The 24,580-nt window shown below is 42.1% G+C and overlaps 1 protein-coding gene across 3 annotated transcripts in view; it reads left to right on the plus strand.

The window, feature by feature from the left end:
• LOC138284105 (transient receptor potential cation channel subfamily M member 7-like) overlaps nt 1-24,580 on the plus strand; it is a 1,183,984-nt gene that overhangs the window by 452,062 nt on the left and 707,342 nt on the right. For all 3 annotated transcript variants that reach the window (XM_069222537.1, XM_069222536.1, XM_069222538.1), the window contains exon 10: nt 20,223-20,295. In XM_069222537.1, the coding sequence (XP_069078638.1) occupies nt 20,223-20,295 (73 nt within the window). The remainder of the gene's footprint in view (nt 1-20,222; nt 20,296-24,580) is intronic.

Here is a 24,580-nt window from a genome sequence, read left to right on the forward strand (position 1 = left end):
GTTAGGTTGCAGGTGAAATTGTAGGCTTTCCAGGAGAAGGGTCCTTTGGTGCGCGTCGGTGTGGACTGGAAGCAGATGGAGGAGCGTCCTGGATTAAGGGCGTGGAGTTCGTTGGCAGTGTAAAGGTAATCAGTAGCACGGGAGGCGTGTTGGCCAGGGGGTCTGGCGTTAGGCGCAGTCTTGGCACGGACGGGCGCAGACGGGCTTGCCTTTGGCGCGTCCGCGCTGCGGCTGGCATAAGAGGGGAGGTGGGAGGGAGTGGCAGCTGGGAGGAGGGAGGGAAATCTCCAATAGGAGTGCGGGGGACAGCAGGAGTCAGGAGCAGGAAGAGCTCCGAGGAGGAGGGAGGGGGGCAGGGCCTTCCGGGAGAGGAGAAGCCATGAAGCCCAAACAAGCCCAAAAAATGGCAGCACTTACCGGAGCAGTGGTGAGGAGGAAGCGACCTGTCTGCAAGGAGCAGGTACATATAGTGTGGGTAAACTATGCCAACAACGGTTACTCTCTTCCTCCTTAGCAGCAGTTAAGGAACATCTTAGCCCCCTGTCAGAGGAAGTAGATTTACAGGATTTCTTGTTAGGTCCAAGAAAGCCACTCTCAAAATGATTCCTGTATGCCATTTATAATGAAATATGGAAGCTTTCCCAAATGAAAGCCGCAGCATGTTTAAGGCAGATAAATAAGGAAAACATGGAAAAGGCTTTAGCTGTGGTCCATAATGGCATGAACACTCTGTCCATCAGAATTTCTACCCTAAATATTGTCTTCTGCGATTGATATCATTCAGAATGACATGTCCTTTTTACATGGGCAAAGTCAGCTGCATTCTATTATGCAGCTAGGTTGGACACTGCAGGTTCTAAAAAATGACAGCGTGCCATGGAAACACACTAACAATAGCAATGTATTTGCTGCTTTTCATTTGTCTAGAGAGCAGCAGGTAATGGCTAAGAAGGAAGCTACTTACACAATGCTTAATATCAAAAAGCTAGAAAAGCTGTCTTTCACTGTGGCAGAAACACCATCAGTGGTATGGTTAGTACATGGAGTTATAAATTTGCCTATTTCCACTTTTTGTTTCACAAAATATTCGAAACATCTTGCTGTGGAAAGATATGAGCGGTTAGGACACAGTTACATACACGAAGAGTGGGAGCTGCCTTTCAATTTCAGGTGTCTGGATGACAAAACAAAGGTCTTCCTTAGTGGAAATGACTGTGAGACTAGTGTTAGTGATTAAGTGATCTGTAGGCAAGTGCCCTTGCATGGCCTTTGCAACACTGAGGTCACCAACCTGGCATGCTATCTGATGGGTACTCCTGTCCCTTTGATTCGTCTGGTCTTTCATATACTTTCGAATGGAAGTTATATGGTTCTGAACAATCAAAGCCGCTGCGGCATGAAGCCTGGCATTGCTTATGCAATTGCTGTTTCTCAAATTGTAACTTGTTGCAGACTAAAGGCGATATTGTTCCAACAACAAGTAGCTCTGCCATCAGCCAAGGAGACTTATAATCTCCAGATAGCAAGATTGTCTGCTGAAATACAGTCCCTGCTAAATAGCCATTTCCCCAAGCACTCTAAAGAATTGGTGGCCAGAATAGTCAACGCATCTAACACTACAGGGATTGTTCATTTCTTTAAAGCTGACAGTTCTAGATTTGTCACCATCTTCCATTCGCTCTTTTTGAGTGTTCTTGCCGGATTCAGAATAACTTTGACTTTAATTGGCAGGATTCTGTTGCTCCTATTTTTTATACGCAGCGGATGTCCCATCTCTGCGAAGCGGAGTGATGGATCTGCCACCAGCCTAGCTGTCCCTGCAGTACTTCAGTGCTCCCTTGCTGGAGGAGCTAGGGAGCGATTGGTCATTGTCATTCAGAACAGCCTTATGGTGTATGCAGCTAGTATTCCATAGCATCTGGTGCATCTTCCAATGTGCACCTACAGTGTGTCTCGCTGTACAGCCCATGCCTCCTGTGTACAAGGAACTGTTAATGTTCTTGATGAGGGTTTATTGATGGTCGTGCCACTTTAGACTGAGATTGATTTGCGAGGCAACTTACGAGCCACCACTTGAGAACTTTATGGCTTCAACACCGTTTCGGACAATGGATGATGCCGCCTATGCAGGTCCTCTGTGTTTGAGACTTCTGCACACTTCTGCTCCATGGATCCTTCTGCCAATCCCCTGGTCACTCTGATGCCTGCCAAAGTAGAGTCATTTTTGGTCTCTGTCTCTGTTGAAGACCTGCATGATCACAGTCATTGTTGAAAAGTGACGATTGCCTGTTTTTAACATACAAATTGTGACACCAAATTGCCTTTTTAATTTGTCCTGTCTTTTGGCCTGCTTTGCTTGTCACTTTTGGCATTATATATTCCTCATGAATGTTTTTAACTAGTTTTTAAATACGTTTTCAAACATGCTTTTAGATTTTAGGTTATAGCATTTTGGTCGTGGGCTCTTGAAGCCTTGCTTGGCATCATTGCTTAGCACTGTTTCGGCAACGGGGAGGGTGTCGTGGGTCCATTTTAGTTCCCTGCCTGGGCACAGGAGATAGCTTAGCTTTTAGCTTGCGGACCTGCTGCCCTTTTTACTTAGTCCCCTTTGACCTATTTAACTTGCTCTATTTCATTCTATTTAATTATTTATTTACTTTTAGCACTGCTTGCAGATGTGTGCATTATAGAGAAATGTTTTCATTTTCCTAATCACTGTCATTCTGAGAAAGCGTCATTGTCAGTGGTGTACGTGGGTAATGTCATCATGCTTTTTTTTTTTACATTGACAAGAACAGAATGCGAACATGTCAGGTATTTGTTATGTAATTGCCAATACAAGTTTGTGCGCACAATCAGATGTTTAGGTACGTACTCGAGTCAGGATTCCTGCACAAACAATGACATGTGCCCTATATTGACACCTCACAAGAACAAGGCCGTTTAAAGGGGCTCCACCAAGATACACCATCTAGACTCCATCCCGCTTTGCAGTGAATCTCAACCTTATATCTCTTCGGTTCCTGATACGGAGACTAAGGGGCTGATCTTATCCCAAGGTAGATTAAGCTTATCATGCCCATCTCTAGCTTTAGGGTAAGGTTTAGGCCCTGTTACTATGAACTGCATATTTCATGTTATTGCAATATGTTGGGGTTTTTCATATTTACCACTTTTATCCTCACCATTCTTCTTCTGTTATTTTTCATTGTCATACTCATTGCAGCACATGCTTGTTATCGTAGATTGCAGTCTTTTCAATAAAAATATTGAGAAATGTCCTGCATCTTCTTCATTCCCTGTGTGTGTGCAAGACACTTATTTCTACAAGAAAAGGGGTACGATTTGTTACACCACGACTACCCTGAGAGTCCATGTGCTAGGCTGCCAGAAATCACCTTTACTACTTAGGGTTTTGGTGAGGTACTGTTAGAGAGCTGGGAAGTTTGGGCCGACAGCTTCTAACTGGTATAGAGGTGACTCAGTCACCTAAAAACAAGAGTTGCCACCCCTAATTTAGCAGTCTTGTGGAGAGGCTAAAGTCACTCACGACAAAGTGATGTGGAGTGACATATAGTGGAGTGGTTTAGAGTGGAGTAGACTGTTGTAGACTGGAGTGGGGTGTCATGAAGTGTGGTAAAGTAGCGTAGAGTGGAGCACAGTATTGTGGTGCAGAGTGGTCTAGAGTGTCAGAGTGGATTTGTATAGAGTGAAGTAAAGTGGCGTGTCATAAAGTGGGACAGGGTAGAGTGTCATGGAGTGGTGTGGCGTGAAGTAGTGTGCAGTGGCACAGATTGGAGTGGTGTTGAGTAGTGTTATAGAGTGAAGCAGTAGCATAATAGAGCTAATTCTGTAGTATATGTAAGTGGTCAGGCCTTGAGTTCACCTACTTATGGATATCTGTGCTAGGTCAGATCAGCAAACAAAACTACATTGAAGCTTTACCCATTCCTGGCCCGGCCTGTTGGTGAAGCTTCACCCAACAGGCCTGGCCAGGAACCACACTGATCAAATACATCCCAGCCTTGGCAAACTAGCTTTTAGGCCTTGCTGAGTGGCCGAGGTGGAAAAGTTCCCTCCTCCCATGGAAGGTGAAAGGTTTCTTTGCACCTGGGAAGCAGATGGGGAGAGCTACGGAGATAGTGAAATGAGGTGAAAAGATTCTTCAGGTTGAAAATGAGGTGAAGGAGATGAAAAGATACAGTGCGATCAGATGGCAACAAAGTACCGAGATACAGAGCAGCCTGTGAGGAAGGGACAGTTGAGACCAAGAAACCGGGCAGATCGGTACAATGTAACAATATGCACAGAGTGCTAGAGAAAGGTGATGTCATGCAGTGGAGACAGATTGATGGGTAAAGATAGGTGTTTTGAGAGTTAGGTGAGGCAAACACAGGTAAAGCAGCGAGTGTTGAGATAAAGAAAGCAGGTAGTTACATAGAGATGTAGTGATATGTAGACAAAGAGAGAGGTAAATAAAGAGGGGGAAGCAGAAAAGGTGAGATGCACTAAGGAGAAAGAAATTAAATGGAAAGTTTTTTTTATTTTTATTAAAGTAATTATCACCAACTGTCAAACCGTGTGAGGAGTAAGGGTGTGCAGGTTGATATTACAGATGGTCATTTTAGCAGGTAGCCCTTTCGAAGGGCAGGTTGATATTACAGATGGGCATTCTAGCAGGTACCCCTTTGGAAGGTGTAGGCCCTGGATGATTGTCCACTATGCTCATACCTTAAAAAGAATCTGGGCAGCTGACACCCGACTGAATTATGGTATAGTTTTAAATGTAGCTCCCACCCCAGACATTCTTACTCAGTCTTTACTACTACTCCGCTGTCACTTGCAAAATTGGAAATGAGTCATGAATGTGAGACTGAAATTTTTTCTTTTTAATGAAGTAATTTATGACATTTAAAATTATATTATAACATGGTGTTTTAGGAGTGGAAACATGTTTGTGGTTGAAACCAGCATTAAGGATGGCAAGGGTGGGAGCTAGAACTATCCTTTTACAATAACATTGGAATTTCAGTTCGTTTTAGACACTGAATCAGAAGTTTCAATCTTAACTTCCCTTTTATATATTCACTGAAAATAACCAGCAGTTACAAGGACGTTATAGCTAGATTCTGAATTTACATGCACAAAACCCTAGACATTCAGTTGTTATAGTTAGTTATTTCAAGTAACCATAACTTACGCCCTAAAGTAACTTTAACTCATGCCCTTGTCATGCTCTACTAACTACCCCACATATTAAGTAGTTGATGACATCTCCTATGGCGTCATTGATAATCTCACTACAACATTTGCAATAACATTCTTATAAGAAAACTGTGAATGGCGGGGCGCGAGTTATAGTTACTTTAAATAACTCTAACAGCTGAATTTCTATGGTTTTGTGCATGTAAATTCAGAACTATAATGTCCCTGGTCCTGATTTTGATGGACGTGCTACTTCTTCACACGGTGACAAATATCCTGTCTGCCGAAATATACATCCCATAGGAAATAATAGGATTTATCTTTCAGTGGACAGGATATCTGCCACTGTGGTGACGGATTAACCCGTCAGCCGAAATGTAAATTGGGCCCTCTGTAACATTTTGTTTTTTCAGTGAATTTCTGAGGTTTTTTAAATGTTAATTCCTAACTATAACAACCCTGTAACCTTTGTTTTTTTAGTTAACTTATATGTTTATATATTTTTTTTATCCCTGCATGCATAAAGCCCTACACTGTGCATGGCCTTTGGCCGTGCACAGCGGGCGGTTGGCCACAGGACCTGGCCTGCTGTCAAGACCTGTGGCCAACCCCCGTGTGAGCCCAAATCCCTTTTGCATCCAAACCCCCTCTGTATACGGCCTTCGGCCATGTGCAGCAGGGGTGGGGTGGCAGAAGGTCTTGGCCAGTGGCCAGGCCCGACAGCCAACCATCTTTGTGCATCCAACCTCCTGCCACATGCAGCCTTCAGCTGTGTGCGGGGAGGGTGGCCCCAGAGCCTGGCTGCAGCCAACCTCCCGTATGCACCCAACTTCATCCGGAGTTTGTGAGTGAGTGTGTTTCTTTTTTTTTTTCACACTTGTGGTCACGCTGAGCCCAACAGTGAAATTGCGGTTCCACAGATTGGCCCAAAAAAATATGTTGCCACATATTTGCCCATTAAGGGTCCCTCTGGACACCTCCATCCTACAGGGTTAGGATACGTCAATCCTGGCCCCTTATGTTACCCTAAACTTTTCTTTTTCACCCTCGCCCCGCTTGACAAGTTACCCCAAAACTTTCCACACAGCAGCCAACCTCAGGTGTGTACTAGTTTTGAAAATTACATGAAGATTCATCAAACGGTGCCACAGTTATAAGCAAAAAAAAAAAAAAATTCCTATGGAAATTCGGTCCTAACTATAACTTCCAACTGGCGACTTAGAGTGCACTATATCCTAAGGTGTCAAAGCACTAGCGGAAAGCAACTAATAACAAATACAAAACAAAGGGAGAAGAAGAGTAGAAAGCTAAGTTTGCAGCTGTTTTTTTTTTAATGCAGCAAGAGAGTCTGCATCTGAGATATGGGCAGGCAGCGTATTCCAGAGTTCACCGAGATGGACTGACCTCCCCACCTGGCATTGCGGAATCTGGGAACCAACACCTGCTTATGAAAGGAAGATATAAGAAGCCTTCACTGAGAATATTAATGAAACAAGGAATTAAGTTGGCTAGAGCCTTTTTGATGCAAGGCACCAAAAACCATACATAGAGCCTTAAAAATAATCCATTTTTTTTTTTTTTTTTTTTTTTTTTTACTGAAAGCCAGTGGAGGGAACAAATCCCTTCTCTGACCGACACATACCTGGGAATATTAACAATAAGATGGGCAGCTGCACTCTGGACAGCCTGAAGTTCGTAAACACAGGAAGCATTGATATTGAGTTACAGTTACAGTAAGCCAGCAACGAGGTAATGAGTGCTATAGTGACTGCTTAGTTCAAATTCCCTGGGATATAAGGGAAAATCTTTCTCAAAGTCCTAAAAAGCCAGTACTATTAGCAAGGCTGACCCAAGTATCAAAACTCAAGATGGTGTCAAATAAGACACCCAGGTTTTTGGCTGATTTGACCGGGATGGGAAGAGGTCCACATTCCACCAGCCACCAGATGTTAGATCAGACAGACTCCTGCGTGCTAAAGACCAAAACCTCTATTTTATCAGCATCAAGTTTAAGGGTGTTGTCTTTCAATGCTGGACATGCAGTGACTGAACTTCTCAGTTACAGAGGGAAGCTCATTGGGAATGGATATGTTAATTTGGGTGTCATCAGCATACAACAGAGCTTTGAACCCAAAGGAGTGCACCAATTCAGCCAATGGATCAACATACACATGGATGACCCCTGAGGGACTCCACAAGGAAGACTGAAAGCTTCTGCTTTGAAACCTCCACAACTGGCCACTTGAACTCTGTTGGTAAGAAAAGAGAAAAGAGGAAAGAAGCTTATGAGGAGACCCCCTGCCGGCCAAGCGGTGTTGAATTCTGCAGACAAATCAAGCATCATCAGAATGGCCGCCCCCTAGTCAACCTGGTGCTAAATGCTGTCAGCTGCAGATTTTGTGCTATGACAGTTTTGAAGCTATTTTGCGAGGAATCAAGAATGTTTTGAGACTTGAATTTAACAAGTTTCTGGTTGACATACCTTTCAAAGTTCTTTGCCAGCAAAAAGAAGGTTAATCGGATGGAAATGTTTGCAATCCTCAGGGTCCACATTTGTTTTCTTTTTTAATATCGAAGTAACAATTGCTTCCTTCCTTGAGGTGGGAAAAACTCCTGATTGCAGAATGAGTGCAAACACATTCTGCAGGAAGTCGGCAATGGATTCTGGAGCTGGATGAAAGATTTGAGAAGAGCAGGGATCCGATGGCGATCCAGATTTAACACTCAAGAGCAACTCATTCAATTAATGCAAAGAAATGAGGAGAAATTCTGTGAGCTGTCTTAGCTGAATGCCTGGACAGAAGACTTTAGGCAAGAGTCCACTATCCAAAGGCAGATTGAAAGTTGAATAGATATTCAGAATATAGTCCCAAAAATATAGCACCATTCTATTACAGAAATCTTAAGAAGAGGTCACCAGACCCCGAGACAGGGGTAGACAGAACATTAAATTCTTTAAATAGTAATTTAGAAGAATTATTAGCTGCCCTAACTTGTGAAAAAAGCGGCTTTACCATATTTCATGGTGAACTTATAACCATATATATTCACTGAAAAAAACAGGGGTTAAGGTAACGTTATACTTAAGTGAATTCCTGGTGGGGGTTGGCTGCAGGGCCTGGTCTTAGGGACCCTATCCACCTGGGGCAATCATTAAACCTAAGGGAAGGAGGCATGTGGCCCCCTCCCTGGGCCAAATTTAGGCCAAGGAGCCCCATCCCCTGGGTTCTGGCCACATTTTAAAGGGGAAGGACCAGATTTCATGCCAGGGGACTCCATCACCAGGGGACTTGGGACTGTAATCATGGGGGAAGGGCACGTCCTCCCCTTCCCTGGGGTGCTTTTGGCCCTGGAGACCCCATTACCTGGGGACTGCACTGTATTCAAAGGGAAGAGGGGTATGTGGTCCCTCTACCCAGGCCACAGACCACATCCCCTGAGGCCTGCAGCACTTTTCAGGGAGAGAGGGGGTGCAGCCCTTCTTGCTGGGCTGATTTTGGGCCCCACGGACCCCATCCCCTGGGGCCTGGCATCACATGCACCCTTTGCCCTTTATTTAAAAGACTGGCCCTGGGGGATGGGGTCCTCAGGGCCTAACAAGGCTTGGGGAGCGGGGCCACATAGCACACCTCCCCTTTATTAAGTGGCCTTGGGGGATGGAGCCCCCAGGACAAGGCCTTATGACCGGTTGTATGACACCACCATGCATGCCCGAACCACGCATGCCTAAACAACGTGGTCAGAACCACGACCACGTCTTTACCAAGCATGCCTTTACAATGAATTTCATTGCAAAAGCATGTTTGGTAAAGGACTATGCTTTGTAAATCGCACCCGCCGCCTCCCCTGTCCTGCACTTATTGCCCGATCCCCCAGCCCTGCAGTCCTCCTCTCCTCAGCTCTTAAAACTGCCCCTTTCCTGCCCATAAAACTACCCAGACCCCTCTGCCCTGAGCCCAAACACTGACCCCCCCACCCATAAAACTACCCCAACCGCCCCCCCTATACCCGCCCAGAGCCCTAAAACCACCGCCCACCCCCAAAAAGTATCCCTCCCAAACTGGGCACCAGCCCCACTTAACTCTCCTGATCCTACCCATTCCTCTCTGTGCTCTGTGGCCCCTTCCTAAAAACTACCCTGAACCTAGCCCCCTGCTCTCAGCCCTAACACTGACCCAAACCCTTAAAAATTGTCCCTTCCCCCTTAAAACTACTCCAATGCCCCTTGCCCTGAGCCCTAAAACCTTGCCCCCTTTAAAAAAAAAAAAAAAAAAAAAAACTACCGGACCCCCACACTCAACTTGAGCCCTAAAACCACCCCCACCTCTAAAAACTACCACCCCCAAATCCTCAGCCCCACTTGCATCTCCTGGTTCCTCTTCTTCTTCTGTTCTTTTCTGCCCATCCACACAGCTATACCGCACACTGTTCTCTGCCCGGTTTAGGCATATGCATGGTTAAGGCAGAGAACGGGAGAGTCGTGGTTTAGGCAAGCCTTGGTATGCTTGCAGGGAAATGGCACACGTGGCTTACCCCGAGTGCTAAGGGCGTTTCTCCATATGACCAGCCCCCTACTGCACACGGCCAATGGACGTGCACAATGTGGGGTTGGTTGTATGGGAAGGTGTTGGCTTCAGGGCCTTGGCCAGACCGGGCCCTACAGCCAAAGCACAGCCGAAGGTCGTGTGCGGCAGGGGGGGTTTGCATTTATACATGGTAATTAAGTATTTTGTTTAAAAACCCTAGAAATTCACTGGAAAAAACAAAGGTTAAAGTTACTTGAATTTTGTCAGTGATAACATTAATGTTTCGAAATAAAACACAAAATTTCACGCTATAGTTAGCAGCGCTAACTATAACTTGGGCCCACCCCAGCACTGCTTATGATCTCACTATTGCACCACTCCCAACGTTTGACATCATTTCTTACATCATTGATGACATTACTGATGTCATCACCCATAAGTGTGCAAGTTTAACAGGTTGGATAGTGGTGAGTAACTACCAAATGACATTTCTGCATAATCTTGTAAAGCTTGGGTTCTGCTAATCGGTGTAAGTGTTTTGAAAACATGTGTGCTCCTAATGCACCATACCTATGTAGAGGTATTGAACACGTTATAAATGTTTGCATTCAAGAGTAAGTCTATGAGCAACTGACAGTTGAATTGCATTCATTATGCTCCACACACCTTTTTGGTTCTCCAGAAAAAGTTTCCAACAAGAGAGACATTCTATGTAGTAGATATTAACTTTTGTAAGCAGCCTTGAGTTATTAGAGAGAAACGTGTCAGCATGATAATTCATACTGAACATGCAAGAATGTATGCACCAGGTACTAACCTATGTACGTGGACCTGTTTTGCTTCAGAAGAAGGGCTGTCTGTAAAGTTTTCACCAAAGTATGATGGGCACAGATAGTATTATCCTTAGCACCTTCAAAGCATATTTTTAGCAAATACTCTTTTTGACAACTGCTGCATAGAATGTACACTGTTCTTGGTAGGTTGTTTTGAATACTCTGTAGTGTTTTTCTCATGAGAGTTTCACTGTTTGCAAACAGTGTGGTTTAAACTGGACTCTCTCAATAGAGTTCTCTGCTGATATCAACCTAACTTCTTAGGGCCTGATTTAGAACTCAGTGATCGGGTTACTCGGTCACACTTGTGAAGGATATCCCGTCCGCTGAAATCTCAATCCCATTGGATATAAGGGGGTTTAGATTTCGATGAACAGGATAATTGTCAATGTTGTGACAGAGTAACCCGTCCGCCGAGTTCTAAAGCAGGACCTTAATGTACTTTGGGTATTAGTCAGGGGTTTGATACAGTTAAAAGCTGCCCATATTAGGGCATTTATTTTAGATTTTGGCATTCACTGTTTTGTCTTTCTCTGAACAGTTGTATTCAGAATAAACACGGTACTCAATGAGGGTTTCCCATATATCTGTGATTGATTGTTAATGTGATTTATGAGTATTGTCAAATGTGAGGTCACAAGCAATGCATGGCCGGGGGCAGGTTATAGTTAGCCTGCTAACCATAACTGGTGAATTTCTGTGTTTTTTTTTGCTTTTTTTAGTTCAAACTGTTAATGTTACCACTGACTGGTCAAGGGGGTGCATTGAAAAAAGGGGATGGGGATCTCAAATGGGCTTCTAATCCAATGTACTTTCCATCGACCATTGTATTGCGCATAGCGCAAAAAACATCTGCTGGATTTCTATGAAATTTTGCAGTATTATATATTAGGGGGCACAGATGGTTCTGTAGGATACTGAAGGTAAGTAGAGTAACTAAATGTTAAGATATACGTTTTTTACATTTAGTGATATCTTGTAGGACAATACTTCTAAAAGTAGCGAGAATGCCCAAAAAATAGTTAACTGCTTATGTAAAAGTTCAGATATACTACATGAACAACTGAAAGACCCAGCTATAAAGAAATACATAACACATAGAATGCATCTTAATCTACATAGGTTTGCGTTGCATGTCTTCTGGCTTACAAAATACAACTGGCCCAACAAGCCAAACAAAAACCATCTTTCTTATGCATCCTTTTGCAACAAAATGATAAATTGCCTAGCAGTGAGCCACACAAACTACTATTTGCAAGACATGATAATTAGCCACTAGGAAAAAAATAATCTCATTTTTATACCAATACCAATGATTGCCTTTCTTTTACTTTGGCCTTCATATATAGCACCATCCTACAAAAGTATCAAGAATCCTAAAAACATAAACTAGACTGCATATGTAAAGTTTTAGATTTACTACATGAACAACTGAAAGACCCATTTATAGTCACATGCTAATGGAAAACTATAAACAAATACATAACAAATAGAATGCATCCTAATCTATATATGTTTTCTTTGCATGCTCTCTGGCTCACAAAATAAGGGTGGCCCAGTAAGCCAAAAAAAAAAACATTTTCCTTATGTACTCCTGTGATACAAAATGGAAAAGTGAGCTAGTAGTGAGCTACACAAACAACTATATAGAGGACATGATAACTGGCCATTAGGAAAAAATATGTTTTAACTTTTAGAACTACAATGATTGGCTTTCATTCACTCTGAGGTCCATATGTAGCACAATCCTACTAAAAGTAGCAAGAAGCCCAAAAAGTAAACTTGACTTCATATGTAAAGTTTCAGAATTACTACAAGAAAAAACTAAAAGACACATTTATGGTCACATGATTATGTAAACCAATAAACAAATACATAGCAAATAGAACACATAAAAATAAAGAAATCACATTAAATCGCATTGCAACTCTAGTTATAGTTCGAATTCCCAAAGATAGGAATTCCTTGGATATTATCTCCCTAATAACTTTCCACTCATTTGACGAGTCACCACAAAATTAAGGGAGTGCAAAGATAAAAGGGGACCCCCAAAAAGCATTTTTCCACACTATTGCACTTTCTTTAAAATATTGTATTTGATGTAGAGTAAAAACTGCTGATTGGATTTACATAAAATTTGGCAGGATTATACATTATGGTGCAGAGAAAATGCCTTTTGGGTGCTGCAGTTAAGTAGAGGGCAAGTATGTTTTAAGTTATAAGGCATTTAAACTTAGTGATATCAGTCACTGCAGTACTTTTGTGGAATTTCACTAAATGTTGGGAAGCCACTGCTGTACGTTCATGTGGCAGCCTTTAGACCCCTAGCATACTGGGTGAGAGTCTGGCACAATAGATCTCAACTACCCATAAGGGAAACATTGACTGAAGTATTGGCACTCGATTATAAAGGTAACATACCATGGTTGAAAGATGTTAAAACATGGCTAACTACTCTAAAAATGGGTGAACTGTGGACTAATCCTCACAGTAGTGATACAAATTCTTTAATGTCCCTCAAGAAGAGATATTGGTATCGTATAAGGAGTTTCTGGCTATACCAGGGTAGTACGGGAGAACTGACACATAGGTTCTTGGATTTTAAAGATAATTTGTATTATGAACATTTTATGAGCCAGACTGAACCACCTAAAGCAAAATCTCTGTATCTGCAGTTCAGATATGCCATTTTACCACTAACAGCTTCTTCTGTAGATGGAATGGTCTAAATATATCCCCTTTATGTCCATCCTGTCAAGACAGTCAAAAAACTGAAAAGCATTTTTAATTTTTGTGTCCAAAATATGCTGTGTAGGAAGTGATGGTTGCTGCTAATTTGCAGTACTTTGACACTAAGACAATTGAGGCATACTATACAGATTTTCAGAAGTGACACTACTGTAGGGCTCATTTTTGCACAACCTAGATACATGTTGTATGCATGGAAGGTCAGAGGCAAGCATATGTTGGTGCACCTAAGTTATACATGAAGCTGACATGTCTAGAGGAGATGCTTAACTAAATAAACGAAATTCAATATGGAAAAAACTTCCATCCTTATGGAAATCCTCTGGTAATTGTTGAGATTTATTGTGTATGAATTGTATGGGAAATGTTTATGCTTACGTAGGTTATATATAATGTTATCACTGAAAATATGGATTCTTAAAAAATCAATTTCCATTTAGGAATAGTCGTGGTGTATCAGGTATTTTATATTTCTTAATGTTTTGTTTTTACTTTTTTAATACTTGATTCTTGGGAAAATTGTTTATGATGTCATTTGTTTTATCAATGTGCTTTTATGATTTAAAAAAAGTGAATAAAGATATCTATCTGTATGATGCCACTACACAAACCTATTCTACACTTTATGCCTCTCTTCTAGACTCTACTGCACTCCACGCCACTATAGTCTACAGCACACTACTCCACTCTGACACTTTACTCCATGCCACTCCAATGTACTCCACTATACTCCACTCTACTCCACTTAATCTCACTCTACTCCACTGTATTGTACACTGATGTATGTTGCTCCCCTGTCCAACATTCAACTCCACTGTAGGCAATTCCATAACACTGTACTACACTCAATGCCACTCTACTCCACTTTGTCCAGTCAGTCTACGCCACTGTACTACACTGTATGACACAATGACATGCCACTCAACTTCTCTCTGATATGCCACTCCACTTTACAACACACTTTACTCTGACACTCCACTTGATGATACTCAACTCAATGACAATCTATTTCAGCCAGCTCCACTTTAAAACACTATGCTCCAGTCTGACAGTCTGTGACATCCTACGTTACTGTTTGGCATGCCATTCCACTGTACAGCTCACTGCTCAGTCTACTACACTTGACTGCACAATGAGACACAATACCACTACACTATATAAGACTTTACCACACTGTACAATACGCTACTACACTCTACTCAATTTCAATTTTCAATACTCCAGTCTAACAATAGACTGTACAACACTCTCTTCCACTGTACGCTACAACACTCCACATAACAGCTTTCCGCTTGTGACACTGGACTTTAGGATGTGAAATGCAAGTAGCACACCTTGTTACACACTTTAAGCATAACTATAACTAAGCTTTTAAAGTTTTTTTACTATATACTACTGGTGATAGCCAGTAGGTAGTTATAGTTAGGACCTACTTTCCATAGGAGAAGCATTTTTTGCCTATAACTTTGGCACCGTTTCACGAATCTTCACAAAATTCTCAGAACTAGTTTTGCACTCACTTCTGCTGCTTTCTAAAAAGTTTCAGGTAGATTTGTTGAACTGGAGCCAAGAAACAGGGGGTGGGGAGGTGTCTCAAAATGGGTTTTCTCTATGCAATTTCCCAGAGGGATTTTAGACACAGCTACAGCTTGAACGGCTGGATGGAATTACACCAAAATTGGCAGCAAACTAGATCTTGATCCAGAAAGCATGCTTTTTGTAATTTGGTGGAAATCCATTCGGTAGTTTTGGAGGTATTAATGAAAAAAGGAATATAGCTATCCAAGGATGATCATTTGTGGATCCACTTTTAGGGGATCTGCGGATATGAGGGAAAAGCAAGGCACAGATTGGCCACTAACTGAGAGGAAGGTTTTGCCATCATTCTGCTTCATACAGCTGCCGGAGGGAGTGGAAACAATTAAAAAAAAAAAAATGACATAGGGGGTCAGAATACAGGTATCCTGACCCCATAGGAGACTTTTTTTTTTTGGCTGATCCGCAGATCCATCGCGACACTCAGCGCAAACACCTTCCCCCATGTAACATATGAAGGATCCACAGAGCCACAATCCAATAGAAAAAAAGCAATTACACTCACACACCAAAACCAGCTGTGCACAGCCAAAGGCTGTGCACGGTGTAGGGCTAGGTGCAGACAGGGGTGTTGGCTGCAGGGCCTGGCCTGCAGCAAGGCCCTGCCGCCATCCCATGCCAAAGGCGGTGCATGGTGGTGGTTGAATTAACGTGTGGCACTTATATATTACTTTGTTATAGAAAAAAAATACAAATTAACTGAAAAAACCAAAGGTTACAGGTACGTAATAGTTAGGTTGATGTTTTCCCCATACAAAACCATGGAAATTCTGTAGGTATACTTATTGTTATACTTATCTGAAGAATCTATAATTTGTGCAGTTAAGTAACGTTACGCCACACTTTATAGTTTCTTCACTTAAGTGTAACTATCTGTATAACTATAACTGCTGAATTTCTATAGTTTTTGTTTTGTATGGGTAAAATGTCACACTAACTAAAATGTAATTGTAACCCTTGTTTTTTGCAGTCACTGAAAAAAATCAAAGGTTACAGGGTTGTTATAGTTAGGCTCACATTTTAAACGTACAAACCATAGACCTTTACCTGTTATGGTTAGTTATCTCAAGTAACTATAACTCACTCTCCCGTCATGCGCAGTTTTTTCGTCAAGTTTCACTGCAAATATTACATTGATATTATCAATGAGGTTATCAAAAGGTGTCATGAGTGCCATAATTTGTGGCGTAATTAGCAGTGCATGGCAAGTGTGCGAGTTATAGTTATCTTAGGGCACGACTTATAGTTATGATCTCCCAGAGCTAAGGGGTCAGGATGTCCCTGCCTTGGCACCTTTTTTTTTTTTTTTTTTTTTTAATCTTTTTTTCTAGGACTCTACTAAAGCCAAGTCCCAACATGACTGCCAACACTACCTTGTTGAAATGTTACTAGCCAATCAGATCTCAGCATGAGATCGGCAGGGTTTCCGGAGCCTTCACGTCCCTATATATACAAATTTGTTTTTTCTTTAATTATTCAAAATGTACTGCATGAATTTACACTGAAAAGGTCGCTTCCTGGACCAATAGCTGCCTTTCTGCAAAATTAGTTGTAATTCTGTCAAGTGGTTCGGGCGCAATTCCTGTTCAAAATCCCTATGGAGAAAAAGCATTTTGCCCCCCCCCCCCCTTTTTACAGACTCTGCTTGATTGATCACCCCAAAACTTTCTAGACAGATGCTGACATGAGCATCAAACTTGTTTTGAAAATTACATCAAGATTTGTCAACCGACGCCAAAGATATAAGCAAGTAATAAACATGCTTTTTCTATAGAAACTGGGTCCTAACTATGACTACCTAGTGGTGACCACCACTAGGTAACATATATATTTTTTTTTCACTGAAAAAAACAAAGGTTAAGGTGATATAATAATATCTTACTTTACTTGAAAAATTCAATGAAAAAAACAAAGGTTAATATGTTGTTATAGTTAAGTGACAATGTCAGTTTTAATGGAACATTTTATAATAAAAACAATAATGGAAATTCACCTGTTGTAGTTGGCTCAACAAACTATACCTCGCCAACACCATGCACAGTGTTGTCATTATGCACATCATAAAAACTAGTGAGGTTATGAATGATGTAATTGAACAGGTCATGAGTGTTGTAATAAGTAAGGTCATAAGTAGTGCGTGGTGATGGTGTGGGCATTGCACAGCGTGGTATTGGCTGCAGGGCCTGGCCTACGGCCTGGCTATGCCCTCAAACCCCCCTCCACATACAGCTGTCCAACCCCCTAAACCGGAATGGACACCAACTCCCTCTTTTTCAGTTCTTTTCCTGATCCTGTTAGACTCTTTTGGCAGCGAGGGTTCCTCTCTGATTCCCGTGGGCCTCCTGTGGGCCTGTCGTTAAAGTCCAGGGGCCTGCGCTAGCTCCCTCTGGACTCAAATAAGATCACAGCACCCCAAAGAGATTTTTTTGTTGTTGTTATTTTACCCCAGGGGGAGGTCCCTCTGTGACATCCCCACAAAGTTAAGTGAGTCAGGGTACCCCTAGCCTGGCCCCTTATAGCTTGTTTTATTTTACCTTTAAGGACATTGATACTGTGTCACCAAGTCTTGTCTCGGAGACAAGGCAGCTGAATGGAAAGAAGCTTCCTCAGCTAATGAGAATGCTTTGTTTGAAGCTGTGTGCCCACTGGACTCAGCAGGACTCCTGTGTATAGCTATAAATTTAGAACCCTCATCTCTCCAAAACTGCTGAATGTATTTACACCGAATAACAAAAAGCATGCGTTCTCTATAAACATCCAGCTTTCTGCCAAGTTTGGTATAATTATGTTCACCTGTTTTGGCTGCAGCGCTGTTCAAAAGTCTGTGTGGAAATTTGTATGGGGAAATTGAGGTTTGGGTTCTCCTTTTTGTCAGCCCCCGCTTGACAGATCACCCCAAAACGTTCCAGGAACAAGCTGAGGTGGATAAACTTTTGTTTTGGAAATTTTGTGAAAGTTCATCAAATGCCACAAAAGTTGTTAACAAACCAAAATACCCATTTCCTATGGTAAATAGTTCCTATGTCTGGATTCTAACTACATAGTGACAACCACCATTGTCTCTGTGCCATATATATTCAATATACTGGAATCTGGTTTTCTGTGCGCTAGTGCTGCACAGCTCCTTCAGAAGCAAATACAAGCAACTGGCTCCAGAGGGACAGATCTCAGGGGCACTGTGGGGGAGCCAAGATCAAGGAGAAAGCGTTCCTTTCTTAAAACCTTAGGTCCAGTTAGTCATTTCAATGTATATCTTTCTAAGAATTTCTGTGTTTAAGACAAAGGGAATTTAGAGCACCAGATAGAGTTTATTAAAGGAGCGCAGGCAAAATTATGTCTCAACTGTCGCTAGACAATTCGGTTCCCCACAAGCTACTTCAGCCCCAAGAGCCCCTAAATTGTTGTTCCCCACCCTGTTTCTCTGCACCTCGTATCTGGGGGATAGAGAGTTTGCTCGATGGCCCCCAGGGGTCTTTGCCATAGAATGTCTCTTCCATGGGACATCTCTGGCAGGAATTCCAGGCTTGCAGGCTGGCTGGTTTCAGTTATTTTGCTTCGAGGAATGTGAAAAACTCTCAGCTTGGTTGATGAACCTTTTTTGCGACTCTTCTAGTAAAGTTAATTTCTATTTGTATTAAATAGAAATATTCAATTTGGAACTAGCTCGGATGAATGGAATCAATCAATATAAAGAAAGAAGATGGACTGAAAAAGGTCACTGTTAGCTATTAAAAACAGAAAAGCCGTCCTAACCTTCTGGGAAAAGGAGAAACAAAACAAATGTACTAACTACGTAGTTCAGTCCTGACCCAAAGATGTGGTCGGAAAATTCATATTTCAAACCGATTATGGCATTTAGTCAATTCGACAATCACTAATTGCTCACAGTATCTATGCCCTAACTAATAACGTATTTTTAAAATAGATTGCTTCTTGGCATCACCATTAAATGTTATTTCCAAGCACGAACCCTTAATGAAAGACAGAAGGCAACATCCTTACGTGAAAGCTGCCTCAAAAGAACACCTGCCATCAAATATCCAAACTGTACTCTAACCAACCTCTAAATAATTAATTTTAAGAAACATAATTGGTACTTGTTTGATAACTCAAGCCCACTAGGGCTAGACATTTTTCTTGTGAAACAGTGAATTTATGTGAAATGGTTAGATGTCTGTTGAAAATGATTGTTACTTTTTGTCCCACCTCGTCAAACTGGAATTACCAGTCTGGACCTGAAATGCTCCCGCCACCTGCCTACAAATTAACTCACTTAATTCTTAACGAAGACGCCACTTCAAGACATCTTTTTTTGTAATTGCTTGCATACCAAAGAAATCTTTCCCAAGAACGACTAATCCAGCTTGTTTGATGAATGTAACTTTTCCTGTTCAAGCCCTAGATAACTTGCTTAGGTCATACCTGAAACCCCACATAAACACCAGTTTGTACTTGGCTTGCAGTCTTTGTTTTCTAAGTGTCTAACTATGTTTTTAAAACTTGAAAACGATGCTATTAAGTGAATATATGTGTTTCAACTATTTTTCAATCAAAAACCGTACACTTGTTTCTCTTTTTCCCTTAGATACTTTTTCTGTTTTTAAAATGTACACTGACATTTTCCTGTCTGCTCTTCGCCTCTTATTGTGGTGTTGCCCTCATCTGTCGTTGTTCGCGTCTAATTTTATTCTGGTCTGGAAACTCTGAATATAACGCAACCGATTCAAAAAGGCATTTAAGAATAAGTGAAGTAGTGCTACGGGCATACCACTTAGTGTACGCATAAAAACCTTGGTTAATTGGTTCCCTGAGGCTTTTATGTGAGCTTCTCGTCTTGGCACACTTGTCCTACTTGTAGTTTGTAATGTTCTCTTTTGATGGTGGGATACTATTGAAAGGTGAAATCAAGGGATGAGTCCACCGGTATGACTAGTCATTAGTTTGACATTTCAGTTACTATTAAAAAAAAAAGTCCTTCATCTAACCTAACATGTTTATACTCTGTCTTTTAAGAAATAATGACATTTACCTTCTATTAAAGACACTGAACTTCTCTTTTTACGTGTTTTTTTTGCATATGAAGGTCACATTTTTAAGTCTATCTCTTAGCCTGAGAGCACCTTGAGAGACCTTTTTAACTTCTGTAGATTCAATTAAATACCATAACCGTAAAGTGCAGGTTCTATCCATTAAAATTTGTCCTATGTAGAGATTCATCTGATCTGAAAAGTACATAAAAATACATAATTTATGATTACGTGAGCACGTTTTAATAACTGGATTTTAGGTACATCTGATCTTTTTTCCCAAACAGATAACGGTGTTCCATATGGGGGCAGGCAAACATCAGGATATTGACGTCGCAATACTGAAAGCTTTACTGAAAGGTAAATGAATTTTTTTCTAAAAGCATGTTTTTCGTCAGCTTTGTCCGGTGTAAGGGAACAGTGAAAGAACACTAATGTCGTTTTAAAATCTGCAAAACTTAAACCCTGTTTATGAATAAAGAAACATTCTTGGACAAGCAATTCTTTTGGGTAAAGTGTCCATAACCATGAAAGTAACCATCACTTTTATTTGTACTCCATATCATGTAGCATTTCAGGAGCAAGACTGAATAAACCTTGATACTGAGTTACGGATAATTTATGACCTGAAAAAAGTGTTTCATGGGACCCTGAACCACTGGAGAATGCAGGACAGAATGCAGCCCTAGGTTCCCCAGGGATACCATCTTTGCCCCTAGCACTTTTCTTTTCTCCTACAGCTGACACCACTGCTTCCAGAGATCAGAACACCTTCGCTAACCCATGGATTTCCCCTGCTGGTGTGGTTTATGTGTGAAAAAGCAAACCGAGGGGAGAAAAAAGGCTCTGTGATTCAGTCTAAGCAGACCTCCAAAAACGTGGTTGTGCCTACCCCTCTGCTTCAAACTCCTATAAAATACAGACCGAGTTTGAGGTCACTTCGTTCTAAGTATTTACCACTTTGGAGAATTCTGTAAATTGTAATTCGAAAACACATGTATTCAAAACTCATAATCTTTTAGCTCTCAAAAAGGAGGCTACTACGTGTTACCCGACTAAGTAATGCGGCTTCAGCAGGGCCAAATAGTAATTACATGACACTTATCAAAATAGAATCTCTAAAATATTTGCTTGCTGTGTAACATTTTAAAGTGAATGAACCAATCCAATCAAGCCATTCCACTGATGGTTTACTGAAAACCCAACAGATATTTACTGCATGATAACCGGATCCTACTTAGCAAGCAATGATTCTAGAGATTTTATTGTGATAAGTGTCATGTAATTACTTGGACCTGAGGAAACAACATTACTTAGTTGGGAAACACGTGTTGGCCTCCTTTCTGATAGGTAAAACAGTCTGAGCTTTTAATCAATATTTGTTTTCAAATTAAGATTTACAGAAATCTCCAGAGTGATACCTACCTAAAACGTAGTTACCTCAGACTCTGTCTGGGGTTTACCTGTGTCGACGACCCCAAACCATCCATCACTGTGAAACTTCTGTGAAAGCATGCTACAACAATATGGTTTGACAGCAGTCGGTATGGGCCCTCCGGAGATTACTTGTAGTCTTTATAAATTCCCTTTATACAATTGATGTATTTTGCTGTCAGTCCAATGCTAAATACCAAAACCTTAAGTTTGCATTAAATTCATAAGCATTGATTGCTTCTGCTTGTGTGTGCGGTCGTGAAACACTTTCAGCAAACCAAATGCGTTTTATTCTAAAAGTAAAAAAAAAAAGCTAAAGCTTTGCTGGTTATGCTTTTTAGTAGGCAGTCTTGATAAAAATGAAAAGGTTATCTTTTTTTCAATCCTGTTTTTCAAAAACGGAGCATATGCAGTGGATACAGCCAGGCAGGTACCCCCATCCCTTCAAGTAAAGACTCTGGACAACTTGAGACAGCTATGCTACTCCAGTCTCCCAGTCCCCAATTCAAGACGCCTTCAATTAGCCTTCATAATGTTTTCCGAGACAAGTATATGTGCGTGCATCTATAATCATGTATGTGAAATGCACATTCAATGTTGGTTAAAGGTAGCCAGTCTAAAGGCCTTAATTTTAAAATGAATTTGTGTGTTTTTCTTTTGTAGGTGCATTTCAAGGCTTCCCTTCGTAGAGAAAAAGGGTATTGTTCTATGTATTAATTTGCTCATCGTAAGGTCTGAGTAGAAATTTTGGCAAGAGTTGTTAAGATTCAATGAGCAGCTGAAGTCTCCTATTTATCTCGTGCCAGGAACAGGGGCTGATCAAAGTTACAGTAACTGTCCAAATTCGGTAGGATGAGAAAATTTAGTGGTGGTGCGAATGCAAGCTAGGGGCTGGGAACTGATTGGTTCCTGGAGGAGAGGAGAAAGATAACATAGATGTTGAAGGTCCTGTTTGTTTCAATTAATGCTTATACTGTTAGAAGTTAAGGCAGAATTCCATTATGCCTCGACTCGTACAGATCTCTCAGCTTCCTTTATTCTTATAACTGTGAAGCTTCATGCTAAACACTTATTCCTTTTTCTGGGCGAATTCTATTGAATCCTTCATTATGTCAACACCGTCTCGTATTTCTGAATTTTCCTAGATTCCATTCTAACCATCCTCATTCCTTACTGTAGGAAAGTCCATCTTTCTGGCATGGTTACCCCAAATTTTGCCACTCATGGGAGCCTATGCAATTGTGTCTGCAGGCCTGCATTTGCAGCCTGTGTGAAAAGGTGCATGCCCCCTTTCACTGCTGGTCACTACACCCGATCACCGTAAGTCACCCATATGGTAGGCACTTTAAACCGTAAGGGCAGGGTGCAGGTCCCAGTGTGTGTGGGCACCCCTGCAGGAGCAGAGGTACCCCTACAAACTCCAGTTCGAATTCCCTGGACCTCGTAATTGCTGGTAAGCCATTTTAGCTATATACTGGCCGTAGATCACTACATGGCATGTTTGGTTTCAAACATGTTGAAATCATACCCAAACACTGATGCCAATATTGGTGGTATGATCCCATTCACTCTGGGGATTCATTAAAGGACCCCCACTATTGCTTCTACCAGTCTTTCAGGGTCTGCGAGCAGCCCACGCTGCTGTAGCCCCTCAGACAGGGTCCTATTCTCCTGCTGCTTGACCAGCTCAAGCAGGCAAAGGCAGAAAAAAGGATTTCCTCTCCCTTGGAAATAGGTGTTACAAGGTTTGTGTTGGGCCTGGCCCTTTTACAGGGTAATTCCCCAAACGTTTAGCATTTTCCTCCTTATTTTTCTGACCCTTGTTGGCTGACGTTATGACTCTGAGCACTTTTTCACTGCTAATCAGTGCTAAAGTGCATGTGCTCTCCCTTGTAAACTTGTTATGATTGGCTTATGCCTAATTGGCATATTTAATTTACCTATAAGTCCCTTGTAAAATGGTATCCATATACCCAGGGCCTGTAAATTAAATTCTACTAGTGGGCCTGCAGCGCTGCTTGCGCCACCCACTGATGTAGCCTTTCAAACCTGTCTCAGGCCTGCTAGCGCAGGGCCTGTGTGCACAGTTTTCTGTCACAGGGACCTGGCATCTAAATTTACTTGCCAGGCCCAGAACTCCCCCTTTTACTACATGTAAGTCAACCATAAGGTAGGCCCTAGATAGCCCTATGGGCAGGGTGCTCTGTAGGTAGAGGGCAGGACATGTGCCTAGTAATGGGGCCTGTCCTGGTAGTGACAAACAGCCTATTTGGTTTCTCACTGCTGTAAGTGCTGCCTTCTCATAAGATTGCATCGGAAGTGCCCTGCCTTATGTGTAGAGGGGTATTGTCTGATTTATGAAGGGTAGCGTAGGCATGTTTGGTATGGTTGTAATGGTAGTGAGAAATGCTGCTTACTGGTGTAGGTGTATTTTTTATTATCTTTACAGAAATGCCACTTCTAGAAAGTGAGCGTTTCTCTGTGCCTATGACTGGTGTTTTGCAGCTTGACTCCAATCCACGTCTGGGCAGAGGGACAGTTGGGCTTTGTGCTTACTTTTCAGACAGCCTGTACACAGGGAGGGTGGAGGTGTCACAGAGGTGCATCTACATATTGAATAGACTTCCTGGGCTGAGAGAAGGGAGAGGCAGGCACACCTGCAATTGTAAAGGCTGTGCCCTGGCCTCACACAATCGGGTCATTTACCCCCAACTGATGTTTGGAGCTTGTGCTGGAGGAGAGAGGGGTCACTCCTAGAACAAGTTGTAACTGATTGAAACCCCCTCTCCTCCCCATTGAAAATGCTTTGCAGAACTGCTTATAAGTACAAGTGATTTTTCTCCACATTTTAGACTTGAAGAGGCTTACTTGAAACTGGACACAGGACGCTGCTGAAGGGACTCACCAGGACCCACCTTGGACTGCTGCTGCTGTGCTGACCTGTGCCCTGCCTTGTCACTAGGAGGAACTGCCACCATCTGCATCCCTTGTGCTGGCCTGTTATTGGGCCTGCTAGCCCTGTGATTCCCCCCTTTCCTGTCTCCAGGGGCAGGGTGCTGTGGCCCCTGACCCCTGCAATGAACCAAGGCCGAGGAGGGCTGCTTCTTTTTTTATATAGCACCGGTTGAGCGCTTCTTCTGTGTCCCCTGCACTGGAAATAGCGTGCTGCTGATGCCTGAAAACTCACCACCGCGCCCCGGGCTCTACGAAA

Source organism: Pleurodeles waltl, chromosome 3_1 (assembly GCF_031143425.1).
Source record: "Pleurodeles waltl isolate 20211129_DDA chromosome 3_1, aPleWal1.hap1.20221129, whole genome shotgun sequence".
NCBI classification, from domain to species: Eukaryota; Metazoa; Chordata; class Amphibia; order Caudata; family Salamandridae; genus Pleurodeles; species Pleurodeles waltl.